General features: G+C 40.7%; 1 protein-coding gene across 3 annotated transcripts in view; it reads right to left on the bottom strand.

Moving 5' to 3' along the window:
* The window catches only part of DIP2B (disco interacting protein 2 homolog B), a 230,968-nt gene that overhangs the window by 90,395 nt on the left and 115,558 nt on the right, over nucleotides 1-25,015 (bottom strand). For all 3 annotated transcript variants that reach the window (XM_070370766.1, XM_070370768.1, XM_070370769.1), the window contains exon 3: nucleotides 7,546-7,674. In XM_070370766.1, coding sequence (XP_070226867.1) covers nucleotides 7,546-7,674 — 129 coding nt within the window. The remainder of the gene's footprint in view (nucleotides 1-7,545; nucleotides 7,675-25,015) is intronic.

The raw sequence follows: 25,015 nt of genomic DNA, 5'->3' as shown, positions 1-25,015 counted from the left end.
TTCCATTGTAAAGGTTTTATACATTCCTGAAGTTTATTCCTAAATATGTTTTATTTTCTTTTATTGCTTTTGTAAATGAGGTTTGCTCTACCATTACATCTTTCAACTAGTTATTATTAGCAAATATGAAGGCTACTGATTTCTGCACTAATTTCATACTTACTACTTGATATAATTATTTCATTAAGTTACTTTTGCCATCACTTCTCCTGGGTTTTCTAAATGAATTATCATATCAACTGCAAATACAGTTTTCCTTCTTCTTTTCTAATTCTATACTTCTAATTGATCTGTCTTTTCTTTTTTTTTTTTTTTGTTTATTACCTCTAGTAAATTTAAATGTCAGTATTCCTAGGACTAGTAAAACTCATACAAAAATATAACAACAAAAAAAAAAAGAATTCAATTTAGAAAAAAGGAGGTTTAGGCAATGGACAAGTGGTTTACAGAAGAAGCCACAAACGGAAAATAAGCATATTCCAAAAGGTCCAATCTCATTAGTTATAAAACAAGATGGGAGAATGTCCATTTCCCCACATCTACGGATAATAATGGGCCACGTTTTTCATCTTTCCCAAAAAGATAAGTGGAAAATGCTACTTTACATATTTTAAGTAGTTGCTCCTATTCTTAGCTTGTTGTTACAAAGTAGTTAAGACAGGGCACAAAAGTGGCACAGCTGGGCTTCAGGGACCAGGGGCAGACAAACACCCGGTGCCCTTACCTGCTGCTGCCGCCGCTAAGTCGCTTCAGTCGTGTCCGACTCTGTGCGACCCCATAGACGGCAGCCCACCAGGCTCCCCCGTCCCTGGGATTCTCCAGGCAAGAACACTGGAGTGGGTTGCCATTTCCTTCTCCAATGCAGGAAAGTGAAAAGTGAAAGTGAAGTCGCTCAGTCATGTCCGACTCTTAGCGACCCCATGGACTGCAGCCTACCAGGCTCCTCGGTCCATGGGATTTTCCAGGCAAGAATACTGGAGTGCCCTTACCTGCTAGGACATTACTATAGATAGGCAGACGGACAGAGAGATATGAACAGACTGAAACGCAGATGTGTGGGTGGACTGAGTCATTTAAGTAGAGATGTACAGTTCAAGGAGTTATCTGTAAACCAATTAGTAGCCATGCCATTTTTACCAATTTCTAAGGTACTGACCACTTTGCCATTTTTAATTACGGCAGAGGCAGCAACTAGTAAGTTCTGGAACATTAGTATATCACATTAATTTTGGCACTACTGTATGTGCTGGTGGGGAGGAGCAGTGAAATTTTAATTCTGCATTTCACATTCCCCTGCTTTTACCAATTATATTTTTTTAGTTTAGAATATCTATATAGCAAACAGCTACTCATTCTTCAAAATGGCTCAGACTTTGCCATCTCCACAAAGCCTGCCCTCAACAGTGCCTGGTATTCAGGCTCTTCCTCTGTCACCCCCTCTTCTCTGTTGACTATACCTTATACAAAGGTTTCCTGTGTTTTCATCTGTGTTTCTCTAGCACTGAAACTGTGCTCAACTTGTAGGAGGTCTACAACAGATACTTGCTTAAACTGAACTGAACTGAATTTATCTTCCTTGGTATGAGGAAGTGTATTAATAAAGAAATAAAATGGTCCTGGTGTGCCAGTGGCAGCCACCTTGGCAAAAGTCGCTGTATCAGAGAACATATTTGGACAGAGAAAGTTAGTTCTCAATTAAGTTGACAGAGGTAATTAGTGTTGCATTTAGCTCCCAGCATTGAGTCAAAAGAATCCACACTTAGAGCAAAAATCAGGAAGAACAATGGACGTAAGGCTTTAAATATTTTATCCATGGGTATCACTTTAAAAACTATCTTTTACATTGTTTTTCCTCCCTCAATCTGCAGCACAAGTCCCAATAAACAAAGCCTTGCCTGAATTTCTCAAAAAACAAAAATCAAAATCAAAAACAGCCTATCTTTTATAAACTTCCAGTTATAAAATAAATAAGCCATGGGATGGAATGTATGGCATGATGACTATAATTAATAGTACTGTATTGCACATCTGAAAGGTGTTGAGAGAGTAGATCTTAAAAGTCCTCTCAGGGTGAGTGGGAGGCTCAAGAGGGAGGAAACATATGTATACTTATGGCTGATTCACATTGTTATATGGCAGAAACCAACACAATATTGTAAAGCAATTATCCTCCAATTAAAAATAAATTTTTTAGAAAGTCCTCTTATAACAAGAAAAAACAGTTTTTTTAACTTTGAAAGGTGACAGATGTTAATGAGACCTACTAGGATGATCACTTCACAACACAAACTAATATCAAATCATTATGCTATATACCTAAAACTAATGTCATATGTTGGTTATACCACAATTTAAAAAATAGAAAACCATCTTTGTTACTTTTTGTTTAAAATTAATACAGATTTTGTTACATGTATATTTTACCACAACGAAAATGGAAAAAATGAATATACATACACATCCCAGATATAAGCCCACCTCAGTAGCTGGAACAGTTGAAAGTGAAAGTTGCTCAGTCATGTCCAACTCTTCACGACCCCATGGACTATACAGTCCATGGAATTCTCCAGGTTAGAATACTACAGTGGGTAGCCGTTCCCTTCTCCAGGGGATCTTCCCAATCCAGGGATTGAACCCAGGTCTCCTGCATTGCAGGCGGATTCTTTACCAGCTGAGCCACAAGGGAAGCCAGTAGTTTGGTATATCATTATTCCAAATTTCTACTTCTGTGTACTTCATAATATATATAATTATTAGTACTAATATTCATAAATTTGCATCATGTGCTACATACTATCTTGCATTTATTACTTAATGTATTTTGTACATCTCTCCATATTTGCACAAATAAATCTACCTCATTTTCCTATGAGACTTCATAGGATCTTTAAACTAGTTTTCATTGACCTCTACTGTGTGGACCTACTATAACTTATCACTGTATTTATAATGAACAATACTATAACAAACATTTTTGTATAGATATTTTTGTGTATATGTGTATGTGCAAATTTCTAGAAGTAGCATTTCTGGGTAAAAGTGTATGAATATTTAAAGTTTAAAAGATAGTGCCAAACTCTTGCACTGCTACTTTTAAGGAAGCAGCTTAATACTGCTACTTCCTTAAAAGTAGCAGTAATTTGAAGTAGCTTTATACGGCATTTATACTTTTATACTATTTTAGTGTCTAAGGTTTACTTATTTAGTTGAATCAAGATAGACATATTTTACTGAATCTACAATGCCATCTTATATAAAAGATATTCTTCAGGATTAAAAAAAAAAATCCTGATTTCAGGTATGCTAAAATGTGAAAAGTGCCCTTCTCATATTAGATGAAACCATGGTTCTTAGCTGTCTTGGAAAATGAATGACTAATTGCGCATATTGAGAAAAAGCACTTCCTCAACAGAACAACAACACTTCAAATGCTCACACTTATTAATTAAAAATACTACACTTCCAAAAGTATTACTGCATGAAACATAAAACATGTGAGAGCAAACTGCGAAAACTAGGGACTTATTCACATTAGTCAAGCTTTAGAAGGTCCAGGACAATTAATTTGGATAATTAATAAATATAGAGCATGTTCTTCTCTGCCATAAGGATCTGCAGCATCAGAACACAGAACAAATCAAACCACTCACTTATTTTCTAACATGATCAGCCCTGGCCCCTACACCTGTGTCAAAAAGGAGATGTTCAGTTACTGTATTAGCAAAGTCTCTTATCGGTAAGAACAGGCAGCTCTTGTAACTGGATTTGACTCCTTCAGCCAACATACAATTCATCTTGATCATTTGATAGAGAAATCACTTCTGAAGTTCAGTCCCTAGACGCGGCTGACTTTGGACATCTCTGCCAGGAGCATGGGACAGTTGGGTTTCATTTTCCAGAACTGATGTTTGAGCTCAATAAGGTGATACAGCTACTCTTTAAAAGTCCTTTTTGTTTTTGTTGTTTTGTTTGAGGTGGCTAACTGCTGAAAAGATTAACATTGAAGAAATTGTCACAATGACTTACCATCCAATCACTTTCCATCTCGGAGATTAATTATGTATTTTCTACACTTGGGACCACAAAACGTGTGTGTAGAAAACTGCATCCTGCTTTGATGGGCAGGAAAAGGAGGTACTAAGTAAGTGTATTTGAAATGTCAGACCCTTTTGCCTAAGCACAAAGAATACAATCAGGTCAGAAAATCTAAACTCTGAATAAATTTAAGCTCTTTACACCATGTCTGAAACATGAAATACTAAGTTCAATTATGACTGGTTGAAATGTTGTAGGTGCTAATAAGCCTCTACCAAATAAGAGAGGATTTTCAAGCTACATTCACTGAAATCAATGTCAAGCCCTTTCTGTGTACTTTAATCTGAATGCTTATAATTTTTCCTAAACATACCCTCCATTCTGAAGTTAATTTTGCATGTGACATGTAAATATAAGCCTTCCTATGAATGGAGAAGCAAAGACGTGAAGTTCAACTCTGATAAATTTCTACAACTTCTTTGCTCTATTTTTGCAGCTACTGTTCAGTTCAATTCATTTTCTTACTCATGGAAGCCAGAATTTGCAGCGTGTGCTGAGTTTTTCTCTGCTATTTAGTTAGGCATTTCCTTCTACTTTTAAAAATGTCATTTTCAGCCAAAATTCACGCTTGCAGACCTCCTCTTTCACGTTCCTCCTCATAACAGCATTGCAGAACTTTCATTATCTTCAGGGTTTTCAAATTACCTTTGTCCCCCACTTTACCTCCTCTCTGGCCTCCGCAGTACTACTCCCCCCGGCTAAAGTCCCAGTGACACAAATATCCAAAACCCAACTACTGAACCCTCCTCAATACCCCTGCACCTAACCAAGAGTCTCCATAGTCTGCTAACCAGCGTATGATTCAGACTACACTTTCTGATACTGGGGGTAAGTCTGAAAGAACTGATGGAAAAGATACTTGGGTTTTAGTGGCTCAGTGGTAAAGAATCCGCCTGCAATGCAGGAGACACAGGTTTGATCTCTGGATCGGGAGATCCCCAGGAGAAAGAAACGGCAACCCACTCCAGTACTCTTGCCTGAGAAATCCCCTGGACAGAAGCCTGGCAGGCACAAGCCAGGGGTCTCAAAAGAGTTGCACGTGACTTAGTGACTAAACAACAAAGGTGAACGTCAGAATTTGACACTACTGAATGAGCTCACTAAAGACTTTTTTCTCCGTGTGATCAGCTTGGACATAGAGTATAGAGGATCCTCTTAGGGGTTCCTTACTAACTTTTTGTTAAATGCTGTAAGAACAAGCAAAAAACTTCCCAGCAGGCCTGGGGTGGGTGCTGTAGTGGCTAAAAGCCTTTCAGGCTGGTGAGAACCCACTACTGCAGCAGCTGAGCCCCAGCCTCTAAAGGCAACACCGGGTGCTGGGGAACCCAGCTGGGGGCCTGGCGACAAACAGGAGCTCCTGATTAGCTTTTCCAAATCCAGCCTTACCTCCCTCTGATCCATGCCCTAACTAGTACTACTTTTATACCCTCCTTTCTCCAAAATATGTATTTAACTCTTAACATGTGTTAAGCTCTGTGCAGCTGGCCCAAGCTACTAGAACAAATTACAAATCTGTGTTCCTGCTCTGCTAAAATTCTTCAGTGGTATTCAAGATTCCTCAAGATTTGCCCACTGATTATCTTTCCAGCCTGATCTCCCACCTCTTCCTGGGTCCTTGCTTTCTAAGTTTCAGTCCTAATGAACTATTTTCAGGTTTACTATCTGATGTTATTTCCCTAACTTTGTCTGCCATGACATGGTTCAGATGTCTTAGCCTAAGAGAAAGCCTCTTGTCAATCAGCCCCAGGTTAGGTACAAAGGAAAATTCTGTGTGGCCTGTAATTTCTATTTTCTGACCGAACACTTTTCACTCCTTCCTTCCTTCCAGTGTGTGAAAATACATATCTAATAATATCAGCTCATAAAATAACTGTCCTTTTCCTCGTCTCCTCTAAAGCCATTTTCGTGAGGGTGTGATACACACCCTGTTTTTTCAATTCAAGAAAAGGATAAGGTAGCCTTGGTTGGTAACGGAGGGAAAAAAAAATCTGGAGAAAGTAAAATAACATTCCAGTTAGTCTTCTGGCTTAATTCTGCTTGTTCTTAAAACAGTAACTGTGCTACAGAGACTATCCTAGCACAGAGCACAGTAGATGGATGTGGGACCGGCTTACTATGCCACATGCCCTGAGGTCTATGATTCACTTCTGCTTGTCAGTGCTGGACATGGTGTAGCTGGAGTATGCCCCCACAGCCAGCCACAGCACATCACCTTTTCTTTTACCATGGGTATTTTCTGGGCGAGAAGAAATAAAGTTTATGGGTTTCGGGTCAAATCAGTTCAGTTCAGTCACTCAGTCATGTCCAACTCTGCAACCCCATGGACTGCCACACACCAGGCTTCCCTGTCCATCACCAAGTCCCGGAACTTGCTCAAACTCATGTCCATCAAATCAGTGACATCATCCAACTATCTCATCCTCTGTAGACCCCTTCTCCTCCCACCTTCAATCTTTCCCAGCCTCAGGGTCTTTTCTAAGGAGTCAGTTCTTCGCATCAGGGGGCCAAAGTATTGGAGTTTTAGCTTCAACATCAGTCCTTCCAAAGAATATTTAGGACTGATTTCCTTTAGGACTGACTGGTTTGGTTTCTGTGCAGTCCAAGGGAATCTCAAGAATCTTCTCCAACACCACAGTTCAAAACCATCACTTCTTCAGCACTCAGCTTTCTTTATAGTCCAACTCTCACATCCATACATGACTACTGAAAAATCATAGCTTTGACTAGATGGATCTTTGTCAGCAAAGTAATGTCTCTGCTTTTTAATATGCTGTCTAGGTTTGTCATAGCTTTTCTTCCAAGGAGCAGTCTTTTAATTTCATGGCTGCAGTCACCATCTGCAGTGATTTTGGAGCCCCCCAAAATAAAGTCTCTCACTGTTTCCCCATCTATTTACCATGAAGTGATGGGACCAGTTGCCATGATCTTCGTTTTTTGAATGTTGAGTTTTAAGCCAGCTTTTTCACTTGCTTTCACTTTCATCAAGGGGCTCATCAATTCCTCTTTGCTTTTTTATGGGTTTACCAATCTGAAATTTCATTGTTAAGTTTCTGTTCTAGCTCCATAAGTCAAAAGACTAATCAACAGCCCTGAAAAACACAGAAAGACCTGCCTCTTCCAAGAGAGTCTACTGAGCTTTCCTAGTACCATCTCATAAGACCCCAGCCCTCTGCTTTCTTATTTATTTATTCACACTGCCTTTGTACTTGCCTGGCTCCCCTGCTGGCCTTGAGGGCAGAAATGTTTTATTTGGGGCTATAACCCCAGCTAATAAAGAGTACCTACTACATCTGGCATGTAACAAGTACTCAACAAATGGCTGATGAATGAATTAATATAGACCTGTTGGCACTTTAAGAGAAAAAAATAAATATCAGGAGCTCTCAGGATGTACAGTTCACACTACAGTAGGTGAAACTGTTCCAGCAGTAATTTTCCGTTCCCTCTCACCTGATCGGTATCGTTCATCCCTGGCTCCCCCAGATCGACTTCGATGATACTTAGAAGGAGCGGAAGTTGTAGCTGCAGATGGAGCAGGTGTTTGGTTTCTGTGTTCTTTCTGTACTGATGAATCAGTTTCTAAAAAAGGAAGTTTTGGAAGATGGTTATCACGGTAACAATAATAACTAACATTTTCTGAGCACTTAACAGCATTTCCACAACACTTTGAGATAGGTAATACTACCCATCTACAGTAAAGGGTTAGAGAGCTTTAATACGTTAAAAAAAAAAAAAATACAAAGGCATCCAGACTAAAACAAAACAAAACAGAACATTATCTTGACAATGCAATTGCCAACAGGTGATGGGAGATATAAGGAGGTGAAAAGGAGAGACTCCACAAACTGGGAAGATGGGGGATACGGTGGGGTGTACATGATCCCCTAATCCTGTACAGTTGCAGAAAACATAGCTTGGGAAGCGTTAGTCTCCCTACCATAAGTTACTCCCAATAAACATGTCATTAAAACAAAACTAGAGTGCTTACTCTGCAAACATAGCTTCAAGTCAAGTCTTATTAGCCCCTCTTCCAACCGGAGGCATCGCCGAACTTAACCCTTTCCAGTCCCTGCCCTGTCCCCACATTCTGTCCTCCCAACATTTACTGTTTCTCATCAAGAATATGGGGAAGACTGCAATCCTATTCCTGGGCATATATCTGGAGAAAAACATGATTCAAAAGGATACATGCACCCCAATGTTCATAGCAGCACTGTTTACAATAGCCAAGACATGGAAGCAACCTAATGTCCATCAGAAGAGGAACAGCTAAAGAAGATGTGGTACATATATATGATGGAATATTACTCAGCCAATAAAAGGAATAAAATAATGCCACTGCCATTTGCAACAACATGGATGGACCTAGAGAGTGTCTTTTGAAGTCAGACAGAGAAGGAGAAATACCATATGACATCCCTTATATGTGGAGTCAATAAAGAAATGATAACAAATAAACTTATTTACAAAACACTCTCACAGACTTAGAAAATGAACTTACAGCTACTGGGGGAAAGGATGGGAGCTTGGGATGGTCATGTACACACTGCTACATTCAAAATGGGTAACCAACAAGGACCTGCTGTACAGCACATGGAACTCTGCTCAATGTTGTGTGCCAGCCAGGATGGGAAAAAGGTTTGGAGGAGAATGGATACTTGTATATGTATGGCTAAGTCCTCTACTGTCACCTGAAACTACCACAATACTGTTAATCAACTATACCCAAATACAAAATAAAAAATATGAGGGGGGATATGGAGAAGAGAAAATAAGCAGGGAAATAAGCAGAGGAAAAATACTTTGTTCTGATATTTTACTGTATTTTTTCTTTTCAAATGGTATTAGCTCCCAAGTCATAATTTTTTAAAATTGTAGTAAGAATATTTAACATGAGATGTAATCCATTAACAAATCAAGTGTATAATATGGTACTGTAAACTACAGGTATGATGTTGTTACACAGCACCTTCAGAACTCATTCATCTTGTATAGTTAAAACTTTTACCCCCTGAGTAGCAATTCCCCGTTTCCCCCACCCCCCGGCCTCTGGCAACCACCATTCTACTCTCTGCTTCTACGAGTTTGACTATTTTGATTCTTTGTTCTTCTGTGATTCACTAAGTCTCATGTCCTCCAGGTTCATCCATGTTGTCATATATTATAGAATTTTCTTATTTTGAGCTGTATTTTAAGTTTCTTCAGTAGCATTTAGCTGTGCTCAGAAAGGTACCAGTCATAGCAAACACCCTCTTCCAACAACACAAGACCCTACACGTGGACATCACCAGATGCTCAACACCGAAATCAGACTGATTCTATTCTTTGTAGCAAAAGATGGAGAAGCTCTATATAGTCAGCAAAAACAAGACCAGGAGCTGACTGTGGCTCAGATCATGAACTCCTTATTGCCAAATTCAGACTGAAATTGAAGAAAGTAGGGAAAACCACTAAACCATTCAGGTATGACCTAAGTCAAATTCCTTATGCTTATACAGTGGAAGTCAGAAATAGATTTAAGGGCCTAGATCTGATAGATAGAGTGCCTGATGAACTATGGAATGAGGTTCGTGATATTGTACAGGAGACAGGGATCAAGACCATCCCCATGGAAAAGAAATGCAAAAAAGCAAAATGGCTGTCAGGGGAGGCCTTACAAATAGCTGTGAAAAGAAGAGAAGCGAAAAACAAAGGAGAAAAGAAAAGATACAAGCATCTGAATGCAGAGTTCCAAAGAATAGCAAGGAGAGATAAGAAAGCCTTCCTCAGCTATCAGTGCAAAGAAATAAAGGAAAACAACAGAATGGGAAAGACTAGAGATCTCTTCAAGAAAATCAGAGATACCAAGGGAACATTTCATGCAAAGATGGGCTCGATAAAGGACAGAAATGGTATGGACCTAACAGAAGCAGAAGATATTAAGAAGAGGTGGCAAAAATACACAGAAGAACTGTACAAAAAAGATCTTCACGACCCAGATAATCATGATAGTGTGATCACTCACCTAGAGCCAGACATCCTGGAATGTGAAGTCAAGTGGGCCTTAGAAAGCATCACTACGAACAAAGCTAGCAGAGGTGATGGAATTCCAGTTGAGCTATATCAAATCCTGGGAGATGATGCTGTGAAAGTGCTGCACTCAATATGAGAGCAAATCTGGAAAACTCAGCAGTGGCCACAGGACTGGAAAAGGGCAGTTTTCATTCCAATCCCAATGGCAACGCCAAAGAATGTTCCAACTACCGCACAATTCCACTCATCTCACATGCTAGTAATGCTCAAAATTCTCCAAGCCAGGCTTCACCACTACATGAACCGTGAACTTCCTGATGTTCAAGCTGGTTTTAGAAAAGGCAGAGGAACCAGAGATCAAATTGCCAACATCCGCTGGATCATGGAAAAAGCAAGAGAGTTCCAGAAAAACATCTATTTCTGCTTTATTGACTAAGCCAAAACCTTTGACTGTGTGGATCACAATAAACTGTGGAAAATTCTGAAAGAGATGGGAATACCAGACCACCTGACCTGCGTCTTGAGAAACCTGTATGCAGGTTAGGAAGCAACAGTTAGAACTGGACATGGAACAACAGACTGGTTCCAAATAGGAGAAGGAGTACATCAAGGGTGTATATCGTCACCCTGCTTATTTAACTTCTATGCAGAGTACATCATGAGAAACGCTGGGCTGGAAGAAGCACAAGCTGGAATCAAGATTGCTGGGAGAAAAATCAATAACCTCAGATATGCAGATGACACCACCCTAATGGCATAAAGTCAAGAGGAACTAAAAAGGCTCTTGATGAAAGTGAAAGAGGAGAGTGAAAAAGTTGGCTTAAAGCTCAACATTCAGAAAATGAAAATCATGGCATCCGGTCCCATCACTTCATGGGAAATAGATGGGGAAACAGTGGAAACAATGTCAGACTTTATTTTGGGGGGCTCCAAAATCACTGCAGATGGTGATTTCAGCCATGAAATTCAAAGACGCTTACTCCTTGGAAGGAAAGTTATGACCAACCTAGATAGCATATTGAAAAGCAGAGACATTACTTTGCCAACAAAGGTCCGTCTAGTCAAGGCTATGGTTTTTCCAGTGGTCATGTATGGACGTGAAAGTTGGACTGTGAAGAAAGCTGAGCGCCAAAGAACTGATGCTTTTGAACTGTGGTGTTGGAAAAGACTCTTGAGAGTCCCTTGGACTGCAAGGAGATCCAACCAATCCATTCTAAAGGAGATCAGTCCTGGGTATTCTTTGGAAGGACTGATGCTAAAGCTGAAACTCCAATACTTTGGCCACCTTATGCAAAGAGTTGACTCCTTGGAGAAGACTCATGCTGGGAGCGATTGGGGGCAGGAGGAGAAGGGGATGGCAGAGGATGAGATGGCTGGATGGCATCACCGACTCGATGGACAGGAGTTTGGGTGAACTCCGGGAGTTGGTGATGGACAGGGAGGCCTGGCGTGCTGAAATTCATGGGCTTGCAAAGAGTCGGATACGACTGAGCGACTGAACTAAACTTAGGAAGGTGTCACCTATCCAGACAACAGCTAAGAATTGGCTTATGAAGCCAAAATATAAAAAAGCAGACTGAAAGCACAGTGTTCTGGGGAATGCAAGCATCAGCTCTACAAACCTCAGCAAAGGCTGAGGGGAATCACAGTGCTATTGGAACTGAGACGTTAATGACAAAGTCATACTGATTTTCAAAACTGGTCCGAGTGCTAGAGAAGCCGTGTATAAGAACTTCAGCCCACAGTTGCAGCTGAGCTCTGCATCCCATGTGACTGAAGCCATCTTGGACCTTTCAGACCTGGTGAAAATCACTTAGTGACTCCAGGTGGCACCATGTGGCCCATAAGAATCACTCAACTGAGCCCTGTCCAAATTCCTGATCCACAAAGTCATAATATATAATAAAAAAGGCTTCCTTTATTTTTCATATACTGCTTTTAAGAAGACAAGAAACCGTGTATTTCAGGGTGCTCTCTATATTAAAGTGCTTTTATGGACCTTTAAACATTTATTTTCCTAGTACCAGAGATTTTTATTATAAAAATTACGTATTATCTGAGCAGAACAAATTTAAAAACTGAGACTTAAATGTAATGTCTGGGGTTGTAAATGAAGTTTTAATATTTTTAGGTTTTAATTTTTTAATCAATCTAAATCTTCTTGATAATCCACTTCACAGAAGACTTGTACTGATTCTTGATATATTCATACCTTATGTCATTTGTAAGGTTTATTTCTCTAGAATAGGGGTCAACAAACCATAGCCCATGTCTGTTTTCATATAAACAGTTTTACCAGAACATAACTACACACATCTGTTAACATATTGCCTATGTGAAGGCAGAGATGAATTACTGTGACAGAGACTGTATGGTCCTCAAAGTCTAAAATATTTACTATCTGGCCCTTTACGGAAAAAGTTTCCCAGCTCCAGTCTATAATAATAAATGCTACATTTAAGTGTTTGCTTTCTGCTAGGCACTGTGCATTTAGAAGTTCACACATTTGATCTTATTTATTCCTCACAACAACTGTACAAAGGAAGAACTATCACTATCAACTTTTTACAGAAAAGAAACAGTGATACGGATTATTTTATCCAAAGTCACCAAGTCAGAGGATGCAAGAGCCAGGATTCAAACCCAAGTCTAACTCCACTGGTTCTCCTAAGAGGAAAGCAATCAGAATTAATAACTTAGTATCAGTTCAGGTCAGTTCAACCGCTCAGTCATGTCCAGCTCTTTGCAACCCTATGAACGGCAGCACGCCAGGCCTCCCTGTCCATCACCAACTCCAGAGTTTACCCAAACTCATGTCCATTGAGTTGGTGATGCCATCCAACCATCTCATCCTCTGTTGTCCCCTCCTTCTCCTGCCCTCAATCTTGCCCAGCATCAGGGTCTTTTCAAATGAGTCAGCTCTTTGCATCAGGTGGCCAAAGTATTGAAGTTTCAGCTTCAACATCAGTCCTTCCAAAGAACACCCAGGACTGAATTCCTTTAGAATGGACTGGTTGGATCTCCTTGCAGTCCAAGGGACTCTCAAGAGTCTTCTCCAACACCACAGTTCAAAAGCATCAATTTTTCGGCACTCAGCTTTCGTTATAGTCCAACTGTCACATCCATACATGACTACTGGAAAAACCACAGCCTTGACTACAGACCTTTGTTGACAAAGTAATGTCTCTGCTTTTTAATATGCTGTCTAGGTTGGTCATAACTTTCCCTCCGAGAAATAAGCGTCTTTTAATTTCATGGCTGCAATTACCATCTGCAGTGATTCTGGAGCTCCCAAAAATAAAGACAGCCACTGTTTCCACTGTTTCCCCGTAATTTAGTATAGGGTTTACAGTCAGGAGTTAAGAGAACATGTTTTGTCATTTGTTTTTTTTTTTAAATCACCTGCCTTCATGTAAAAGATTCTGCAAAAAGCCCCTCCCTCCAAAAATAAAGTTTTCAACCATTCTCTACAGAAATTATTTAAAACATATTTCAATTAACTTTAGAGAATAAAAAATAGAAAGGGGCTATTTTTATTTGTATGGTCAGATGATATATATAGAAAGGAAATCAGATTAGCACACATGAGCTACTTTGCCCGTAAACATGTACAGAGAAAATGGTGCACCTCATGCGAAGAGTTGACTCATTGGAAAAGACTGATGCTGGGAGGGATTGGGGGCAGGAGGAGAAGGGGACAACAGAGGATGAGATGGCTGGACAGCATCAGTGACTTGATGGACGTGAGTCTCAGTGAACTCCGGGAGTTGGTGATGGACAGGGAGGCCTGGAGTGCTGCGATTCATGGGGTCGCAAAGAGTTGGACATGACTGAGCGACTGAACTGAAATGAATTTAAAACACGATCTTTGCATTACTTTTCGGAGGTACAGTGAATATATAACTGAATTACCTATCACTAATTTCTTTTTAATTAAATAAGCAGATTTGCTGCTGCTGTTGCTGCTGCTAAATTGCTTCAGTCGTGTCCGACTCTGTGCGACCCCATAGACGGCAGGCTACCAGGCTCTTCTGTCCATGGGATTTTCCAGGCAAGAGTACTGGAGTGGGGTGCCACTGCCTTCTCCAAGCAGATTTGCTAGGATAAACCAAACTACCCTGCTAAGAAACATGGCACCTTCAAATTAGATAACTAATAATCCAAAGGATGAAAAGCAGGAATATGGATTCTCGTTTCACAAAGGATGCTAACACACAATTGATATACCTTTTCTGATTCCTCTCGCATTATGCTTTTACTTTGTATTTTTCAATGTAGTTAATTAGGAAAAAGAAGATAATGTGGACTAAATAAAAATTTTTTACCAAGAAATGATCCGGAGGTGAGAAGGGAAGTGAGAGTTGATCTATCTGTTTGAGGAAGAACTAGAGAGAATGAACATTTCCACTGAGGATTATCTAGAGGTTATCATACATCAAACCACAAGGAAATGTAATACAGATACAGACATTTGATGAGAACTGAGTCAGATGACACTTAGCCAAGAGATCTGCGGAAACTGGTACCCACCTCCAAAAAAAAGCCTCACAACACCCTATTCACCAATTCACCAAGCAACATTAGTATGATGCTCAGCAAAGTTTAGCTCAGTCTCCTTAGGAATTTAGTCTTCCAAATGGACGAGGTCTCTTTTGGGTCTAAAATCATGGCAGACATTTCGAGGTAGCTTGTCAGAAGCGAAACCAAACGGTTGACTTGCAGTTTCAATAAGTGGCTGACAAGTTGGTTCAGTGAGCATTCCTTGGGTGCCGAACACACGATGCCACTAACATATAGATTTCTGACAGAACAAGTGCCAAGAGAAGTCGCTCAGTCGTGTCCGACTCTTTGCGACCCCATGGACTGTAGCCCACCAGGCTCCTCCATCCATGGAATTTTCTAGGCAAGAGTACTGGAATGGGTTGCCATTTCCTTCTCCAGGGGATCTTCCTGACTTTGACTCAAATGTGTAACACACTTGCTTCAAGTTCAAGAGAGGTGATATAAAAAACCAAAACAATAAAAATTAATTCCTAGGAACTCAATCACTTTAAGTGTAACATGGGAGCTCAATAATGAAACTCTGCAGCTTATCTTTTTGAATGTGAATAATCACTCTCCAAGTTATTATAAATTTTATCTTCTAAAAACTTCTATTTCCATGAAGTTTTTTTTTTTAACATAAAGATTTCCAGATAGATTTCATTTGTGCATTGAAAAAATGGAAAGCAAATAAAATAAAATGTCAGTAGTAATTATCTCAGGGCAATGAGACCGGATGTTTTACTTTCCCATAGGCTTTACTGGGTTTCTATAATTTAGAAAAGTTCTCTTTTTCAGTATATAAAAATAATGTATGTTCATTATAGAACATCAAGATAACAGTTAAGTATAAAGAAAAAAATAAAAATGACACTGGATTTTCTTAATTTGAAGGTCATACCACGGAGAGCAGATTCTTACCAAAATAGGTTAAAATAATATCCAGTTTTCAGCTTCCTAGATAAATTACAACACTGTGAGCAGAATTTTTCCAACCTTCTAAAACCAACTGTCTTCTTCTCCTTTCCCCCAAAGCAACTGGTAATTCAGTGCATATCTGAAGGTGAGAGGGAGGAAACTATGTCCTGGTTGGATTAAACAATTTTTGGATGGCTTACTTGCTTCCTTAGCTCACTTGCCAGGGCAACAATGCATCACAGAAGGAAAGCAGGAAACATGGACCACCAGTCTCCTGAAAGAGGAGGAGGGGTCTGGGGGCACAGGGGCCCAGCCAGGCATTATTTAATAGCATGCTCAGCATCAGCTGGGCAGGCAAGATGCTGCTTAAAGAGGACCATGCCCTGGCCATGGTTTCACACTCCAACGACATCTCAGGAATCACCTGGGGCCCAAAAGCAGAGCTTTCTATAGTTTGAATAAGATGTGCACTATTTCACTACCACAGTAAGAAGCTAAAAAAAAGCAAAGATGGAATTAACTACAAGTATCAACATGATATGTATTAAATGCCATGAAAAGTGAAAAACTATGCAAACATATAAAAGGGTCTCAAGTGATAAAAGAACACAAAATATTATGTATATTATTACAACTGTGTATGTAAAACTATTCATCGATAATTATACGGACTGGAGGGCACATAAAATCCCTCAAGTAGTTAGGATGAGGTAGTGATAGCTGCTGTGGAGAAATTGACCATTTTATTTAACTAAATATAGGTTAAGTGCTGAGGAGAGCTGAGAACCTCATAAATCAAGCCTTCTTCAAAACTTCTAAATTCTAGAGCAAAACATCCTTGAGCTCCAAAGAAAAGGATTACTGCTGATTACAACATACAGTGACCACTTCAGTTTAGGGGTTCCCGGATCTTTCAGTCTGTTATACTCAGTATCCACTAGGGGTCACCCTTATGTTTAAATAGGGATGATAGAATGTTTAACAATAAGTTTAGACAAATTTTCATCTCTTCTACAACACAAAGCCTCCTTTCTCAATGGTCAACATGTACATAATTTACTGTTCTCTGACAGAAAGAGACAACAGAGTCTCCCATGATTCTATTGTTGGAACATAACAACAATGATAACCTGGAAAAGAAGCTGATCTTTAGCATAAACTACGCAAAATTTCCAATTCAGGTACATGGAAGAAAGCCAACTTCAGCTTCTTATCTTTCAACTCTGCCAATGATTTAACAGAAATTTTCATCTGCAAGAGTCATAGAGGGAAGGAGGATGTGCTCTGAGAACCAAGGAATACAATGCTTCAACTTAGAGTGATCAGAGTAGACATGCTCACTGGTCTCAGTGCAGGTGTCCAGAGAAGTAGACACCTTTTTCTTCAATTTAGCGCTCATAATAAATAAGTGATCATTCATTCATGTATATCTTTTACATCATGATATGTGCTGAGAGGGGGAAAAACAAGGTTCTCTGAGCCTACACAATGAGGGATTTAATTTATACTAGAGTTTTAGGGGCAGTCTGTTAAAAGGAGACTCTGATGTAGGTTTCAGTTAGGCTTAAGAGTGGTGGGGGTGGGGGTGTTCCTGGGGGAGGGGCCACTTTATACAAAAGCACAGTATTCTAAGTCCAGTGAGGGAGAAAAATCTTGACAAGTCTGAGGAAGATCGAAGGGGCTGAAGCACAGTGAAAGAGGTGGAGTGAGACAAAATGAGGCTGGAGAAGAAAAGCGGGGTCAGGTCACTTTGTCCTAAACCAAAAGAGCAGCCTTTGAAGGATTTGGACAGGAAATGACAAAATAACAATGATAATACAGTTCTGTGGCTCTTTAAACTTTAGAAACACCATCTCATTTTATATTCACAATAACATTATCTGATAGATATCATTAAGGAAGCAGGACACCCATCACAGATTAAATTTATTTTCCTACAATGAGAGTGTGTCCATAATCACCTTGAATCATTATATAAGCAGAGCCTCCACTCCCATCTCCACCCTCCACCCTGGGTGAAGGTACCCTGAATCACTCAGAGATTCTTCCATGAACGCTCACTGAGGAGAGCCTTCCTCAGAAAGTTGAGTGATTAACCAGCCCTACTGCCTGCGGGTAGGGAGGAAAGAGTCTGCATTTCAAGTATGGAAAGGGGCCACCTGCCATGGTGAATCCTAGGGGTGGATTCTGGGAGGGAGAAGAACTGGAGGTTCTGGGTCTGAGAAGCTTCCCAGGCCACTTGGCATCAGGAAAATGGCTGTGTGTGGGCTAAAAGAACACAATACCAAGAGCTTTGCCCTGAGAATTCAAGTGGGGTGTCTTGGCTGAGCCTAGCAGAGTGGGGTCCCTTCCTTAGAGTGGCTGAGGCGGGACCCAGGTTTAGCATTGGGTTAGCATTACTGATCACAAAGTAAGGACTGGTTTTCAACAGCACCCCATGAGGCACTGAGGGGCAGCAGCAGACAATGGGGCTCTTCCCTTTCGGATGTGGAAGCTGCACTGACCACCTCTCCTCCTGCACTAGCGGTGTCCCAGGGGGTTCCTGGATAATCCAAAAGGAAAGAGAAACCCAAAGAGAAAAACGGTGGACTTCCTTCTAATGAGGCATACGGGGACAAATAAGATTGTAATGCATGCTCCAGTTCATAGTGACTGTACTGCTGTTCAAATCTAGCAAATAAAAGGGCAGAACTGGGACTGGAATGTTCTTTTCGGTATGCTGTGATCCTCACTTGGGAGGAAACTTCTGTATTAAAATGCGATAGTGGAAATACAATAGATCCCACCCTCCCACTCTCATCACAAAAAAAGCCACAGAACTCTATCTCAGTTCAGTTCAGTAGCTCAATCATTTCCGACTCTTTGCAAACCCATGGACTGCAGCACACCAGGTTTCCCTGTCCATCACCAACTTCCGGAGCCTACTCAAACTCATGCCCGTCGCGTCAGTGATGCCATCCAACCATCTCATCCTCTGTCATCCTCTGCTCCTCCCGCCCTCAATCTTTCCCAGCATCAGGGTCTTTTCCCATGAGTCAGTTCTTTGTATCAGGTGGACAAAGTATTGGAGTTTTAGCTTCAACATCAGTCCTTCCAATGAATATTCAAGACTGATTTCCTTTAGGATGGACTGGTTGGATCTCCTTGTGGTCCAAGGGACTCTCAAGAGTCTTCTCCAACACCATAGTTCAAAACCATCACTTCCTCAGCACTGTCCAACTCTCACATTCATACATGACTACTGGAAAAACCGTAGCTTTGACTAGATGGACCTTTGTTGGCAAAGTAATGTCTCTGCTTTTTAATATGCTGTCTAGGTTGGTCATAGCTTTTCTTCCAAGGAGCAAGCATCTTTTAATTTCAAGGCTGCAATCACCATCTGCAGTGAGTTTGGAGCCCCCAAAAATAAAGCCAGCCACTGTTTCCCCATCTATTTGTCATGAAGTAATGGGACTGGATGCCAATGATCTTACTTTCCTGAATGTTGAGCTTTACGCCAACTTTTTCACTCTCCTCTTTCACTTTCATCAAGAGGCTCTTTAGTTCCTCTTCATTTTCTGCCATAAGGGTGGTGTCATCTCCATAACTGAGGTTATTGATATTTCTCCCGGCAATCTTGATCCAGCTTCTGCTTCATCCAGTCTCGCATTTCGCATGATGTACTCTGCATAGAAGTTAAATAAACAGGGTGCCAATATTCAGCCTTGATGTACTCCTTTCCCTATTTGGAACCAGCCTGTTGTTCCATGTCCACTTCGAACTGTTGCTTCCTGACCTGCATATAGGTTTCTCAAGAGGCAGGTCAGGTGGTCTAGTATTCCCATCTCTTTCAGAATTTTCCACAGTTTGTTGTGATCCACACAGTCAAAGGCTTTGGCATAGTCAATAAAGCAAAAGTAAATATTTTTCTGGAACTCTCTTGCTTTTTCCATGATACAGCAGATGTTGGCAATTTGATCTCTGGTTCCTCTGCCTTTTCTAAATCCAGCTTGGACATCTGGAAGTTCATGGTTCACGTACTGTTGAAACCTGGCTTGGAGAATTTTGAACATTACTTTGCTAGCGAGTGAGATGTGTGCAATTGTGCGGTAGTTTGAGCATTCTTTGGCATTGCCTTTCTTTGGGATTGGAATGAAAACTGCCCTTTTCCAGTCCTGTGGCCACTGCTGAGTTTTTCAGATTTGCTGGCATATTGAGTGCAGCACTTTCACAGCATCATCTTTTAGGATTTGGAATAGCTCAACTGGAATTCCATCACCTCCACTAGCTTTGTTCGCAGTGATGCTTCCTAAGGCCCACTTGACTTCACATTCCAGGATGTCTGGCTCTAGGTAAGTGATACACCATCATGGTTATCTGTCTACCTAATATTTACATATCTGGGAATGTTCTATAGCATTCCAGAATGCTGTTCTTGATTTCAACAGCCAGTTTCAGGTTCATGTCCCTTTGCATTTCCTCAGTATTTTGTTTAGAACTTTCTTACAGGGCTTTTTTTCCCTCTGTATTTTATGATTATTTGTATACCTATCTTATCTTTCCTATTAAAGTATAAATAAACTTGAGGTCAGAGATCTTAACTCATTTTGTATATCCTGCAGTAATTAACTGGGTCCTATACTGCAAGCACCCAAATTTTGGGTTAAGATAAATAATTATGATCTTGTCTGTCTCTTCATTTCCACCAATGATAGGGGGAGTGGCTGGAAAAACCAAAGACAAAAATGAAGAGGAACCAACCGTTAATCTCAGAAGTCTGCTTATCTGTGTATCTCTAAGCCACACAATGTTTATGCAAAAATTTGTGCCTCTCAAAATCTTCATACAATCATATGAGGTCATTAAGAAAAACAGGATCATGGACTATCCTTGAGAGGAGTTATCAGAGTCTTTAGAGAAAAAGGATAAAATTTCCAAGGCTTTCTTTTGTTTTCTTCTAATTTGGTTATACACACATTTGCACAATCTCAAAGGCAGAACTGAACTCAGAAGGGCCGTGATGGAAGGGCTGGGGAACATCTGGCAAGCTCAGAGTATGTACATACACTGGAACACTGGTGAGCAAATACCCTCCAGCAAAGTAGGCAGCAAGCACAAAAGGAATCTGAATTTGTGAAAAAACTTTGGATCACCAGTACTTCTTACCAGGGCAAGCTAGAAAATGCTAACACATAACCATATTCATAAACTGACATGCTGCTGCTACTGCTGCTGCTAAGTTGCTTCAGTCGTGTCCGACTCTATGTGACCCCACAGAGCAGCCCACTAGGCTCTCCTGTCCCTGGGATTCTCCAGGCAAGAACACTGGAGTGGGTTGCCATTTCCTTCTCCAATACATGGAAGTGAAGTGATAGTGAAGTCACTCAGTCGTGTCCGACTCTTAGCGACCCCATGAACTACAGCCCACCAGGCTCCTCCGTCTATGGGATTCTCCAGGCAAGAGTACTGGAGTGGGGTGCCATTCTTACCCCTAAAAGGACTGTAGGTAAGGGCCTGGGGAAAAAATAATTGAGGAAATCTAGGCCAGGAAGGAATATATAAAAGGCGAGATCCTCTTTTGAAGCAGAAGACAAATACAATTAAATGCAGTGAAAGACAGCAGGACAAAGTCAAAGGATAAAGGAAGAAAAACAAATACACAAAGGTCACAATGATCTCAAACACACGAAGACAGAATGGAATGTGTACATCAATGCCATCAAAAACAGAAGCTGCCGTAATGTCCTAAAGCAAAGGATGTGGGTCCAAGAGAAGATGCCTTGTTGGACTTCACGGCAGTTTTAAACAGTGTAGAATTGCAAAACAGAACTGAGACAGGGCTCTACCTTGGAACCACCCAGAGAAGGGAGGCTGCCGAGTTAATCTAATCAGGCTGTGATAAGAGACCGTTTGATCAGCTTGCTGGTGCACAGCCAGCAAAAGAGGCACCGACGTCTTTGAAATCTTTCAGATTGATAGAAACGACCTTTGTACAGTTTTGAACAGTCTTCAAATAGAAATGTTAGAATAAAGTATTCTGATTAAACACAGCAGAATAACACATCTCCCTATCCCCTCAGTTCAATTCAGTTCAGTCGCTCAGTCGTGTCCGACTCTTTGCGACCCCATGAATCGCAGCATGCCAGGCCTCCCTGTCCATCACCAACTCCCAGAGTTCACTCAGACTCATGTCCATTGAGTCAGTGATGCCGTCCAGCCATCTCATCCTCTGTCGTCCCCTTCTCCTCCTGCCCCCAACCCCTTCCAGCATCAGAGTCTTTTGCAATGAGTCAGCCCTTCGCATGAGGTGGCCAAAGTACTGGAGTTTCAGCTTCAGCATCATTCCCTCCAAAGAAATCCCAGGGCTGATCTCCTTCAGAATGGACTGGTTGGATCTCCTTGCAGTCCAAAGGACTCTCAAGAGTCTTCTCCAACACCACAGTTCAAAATCATCAGTTCTTCGGCGCTCAGCCTTCTTCACAGTCCAACTCTCACATCCATACATGACCACTGGAAAAACCATAGCCTTGACTAGACGGACCTTTGTTGGCAAAGGAATGTCTCTGCTTTTGAATATGCTATCTAGGTTGGTCATAACTTTCCTTCCAAGGAGTAAGCGTCTTTGAATTTCATGGCTGCAGTCACCATCTGTAGTGATTTTGGAGCCCAAAAAAATAAAGTCTGACACTGTTTCCACTGTTTCCCCATCTATTTCCCATGAAGTGATGGGACCGGATGCCATGATCTTCGTTTTCTGAACGTTGAGGTTTAAGCCAACTTTTTCACTCTCCTCTTTCACTTTCATCAAGAGGCTTTTTAGTTCCTCTTCACTTTCTGCCGTAAGGGTGGTGTCATCTGCATATCTGAGGTTATTGAGATTTCTCCCGGCAATCTTGATTCCAGCTTGTGTTTCTTCCAGTCCAGAGTTTCTCATGATGTACTCTGCATATAAGTTAAAAAAGCAGGGTGACAATACATAACCTTGACGTACTCCTTTTACTATTTGGAACCAGTCTGTTGTTCCATATCCAATTCTAACTGTTGCTTCCTGACCTGCATACAGATTTCTCAAGAGGCAGGTCAGGTGGTCTGGTATTCCCATCTCTTTCAGAATTTTCCACAGTTTATTGTGATCCACACAGTCAAAGGCTTTGGCATAGTCAATAAAGCAGAAATAGATGTTTTTCTGGAACTCTCTTGCTTTTTCCATGATCCAGCGGATGTTGGCAATTTGATCTCTGGTTCCTCTGCCTTTTCTAAAACCAGCTTGAACATCAGGAAGTTCACGGTTCATGTAGTGGTGAAGCCTGGCTTGGAGAATTTTGAGCATTACTTCACTAGCATGTGAGATGAGTGCAATTGTGCGGTAGTTTGAGCATTCTTTGGCATTGCCTTTCTTTGGGATTGGAATGAAAACTGCCCTTTTCCAGTCCTGTGGCCACTGCTGAGTTTTCCAAATTTGCTGGCATATTGAGTGCAGCACTTTCACAGCATCATCTTTCAGGATTTCAAAGAGCTCAACTGGAATTCCATCACCTCCACTAGCTTTGTTCGCAGTGATGCTTTCTAAGGCCCACTGGACTTCACATTCTACTCTTTCCCAAAACACCACTAGAAAGATAATGAAGGCCTCTAGCAGGATAAGGGAACAATCAGTTCAGGAAGAGAGATGGCATCAAGAGTTGTCTCTAGAAATAACAATAAAATGATGGATTAACTGTTTAAAAAAAAAAAAGGAAATGTAATCCTAGTAAACCAAGTGATTTCGCTGTGAATAATATTTATATTATTTGATATTTGATTATTTATATAATCAAAATAAGGCAAGCACTGAATGCTGATTTAGCAATAACAAAAGTAATACACTGAAAATGCAGTGCACAATGAGTATGAGATGGGAGATGAGAAGCAAGGATAAAGGGAAAAGGAGTGTGTGGTATCCAGGGGGTTGGGGAGGAATGAATAAGAAGAAAAAATTCTAATTTTTTATAGTAGGAAATGAATAAATAATGTCTCATGTTGGGGGAAAAAAAAGTCAAGATGTACTGGTAAAATGTTACACAGAAATAGATAAACACCAGAAGAAACGGTTAAAACAGTTGAAAGACGTGGTCTCTGGGGAAGAAGAGGATACTGCTTATTTTTGTTGTTGTTACAAACCTCACAGTAGTATTTGATTATTTAAAACAGATTCATTAATTTCATTTTAAAAGTAAAAAAATGAAGAGGAATGCTAAATCTCCAATGAAAATCAATATGCTCTGTACAATCTCTTGAGATTTAGCAGACCTAAACGAAAAGATCTACTGAAGGTGGAGACAAGTTGCCAGGACCAGTAATTCTCCAATCTGGAGAGTAGTCTGCTTCTTTCACTACCTGACACTTTCATCTTCACAGATGTTTATGTGCTCAGTCACTCAGTCATGTCCGACTCTGCAACGCCATGGACTGTAGCCCACCAGGCTCCTCTGTCCGTGGGATTTCCCAGGCAAGAATACTGCAGTGGATTGCCACTGCCTTCTCCAAGGGGATCTTCCTGACCCAGGGATAGAACCCACTTCTCCTACACTGGCAGGTGGATTCTTTACCACTGCGCCACCTGGGAAGCTGACAGATGTTTATGCAAGGAAATATTTCTAAATTCTAAATATTCCTTCTGTTTAGTTCCATCTACTATGTGCCAGATACTCATGCCACAAACTGGGGATATAAAGAATTAAAAATAAAAATAAAAGAAAATGTTCCTGATTTTAAAGACCTTACGAGTCCTATGTGGGAAAAATACACATGAACAAATCATAATCTATTGGGTAGTCAGAGAGAGATTCTTAAAAATGCAACTCAAGAAAAAAAAAAAAAATGCAACTCAGATCATGGGAGTGTGGACTGTTTGTGATAGAGCTGGTCAAGGAAGCTGTCTTAGTGATAGTCCTAGTTGAGCAAACCACTAGCAGACAAGAGAGCAAGCCAGGGGATCTCAGGCTGTCTTGTCCAATGCTAGTTGGTTGTCTCAACAGTACTTGGAACACAGAAAGCACTTAGTAAACACATGCTGACCTGAGGTTCTGTCAGCAAACCCATATCGAAATATTATAAACTCTTTTCTATTAAAACCACTTGGAAATAATCAGCTACTTGTATCCAAAGTATGTTCAAGATTAGACTACAGGATCAGACTGGGATGCTATCTCACTACGCAGAACCTTTCATTTTCCTCTAACTCCAAGAACAGCCAACAGTGACTAATTTACAGAGGAGTGAGAGCATATGTGGTCTGAAAATTCAATTCTTTGGGCCATGCCAAAAGACAGCTAATTTCTGGCCTCTTCTCTCTGCGAAGCTGCTAACTAAGGCATGTGGGAAGCTTTATATCCAGACTCTCGTAGCTTCCAGTGACTGAAAGATGTTCTATGGGTTACTCCTTTTGAAGAGCATATGGCTCAGAATAAGTAGATATAGGACTTTCCTG

This window comes from Bos mutus, chromosome 5 (assembly GCF_027580195.1).
Source record: "Bos mutus isolate GX-2022 chromosome 5, NWIPB_WYAK_1.1, whole genome shotgun sequence".
Lineage (NCBI taxonomy): Eukaryota > Metazoa > Chordata > Mammalia > Artiodactyla > Bovidae > Bos > Bos mutus.
This window is presented reverse-complemented; position numbering and strand designations above follow the sequence as displayed.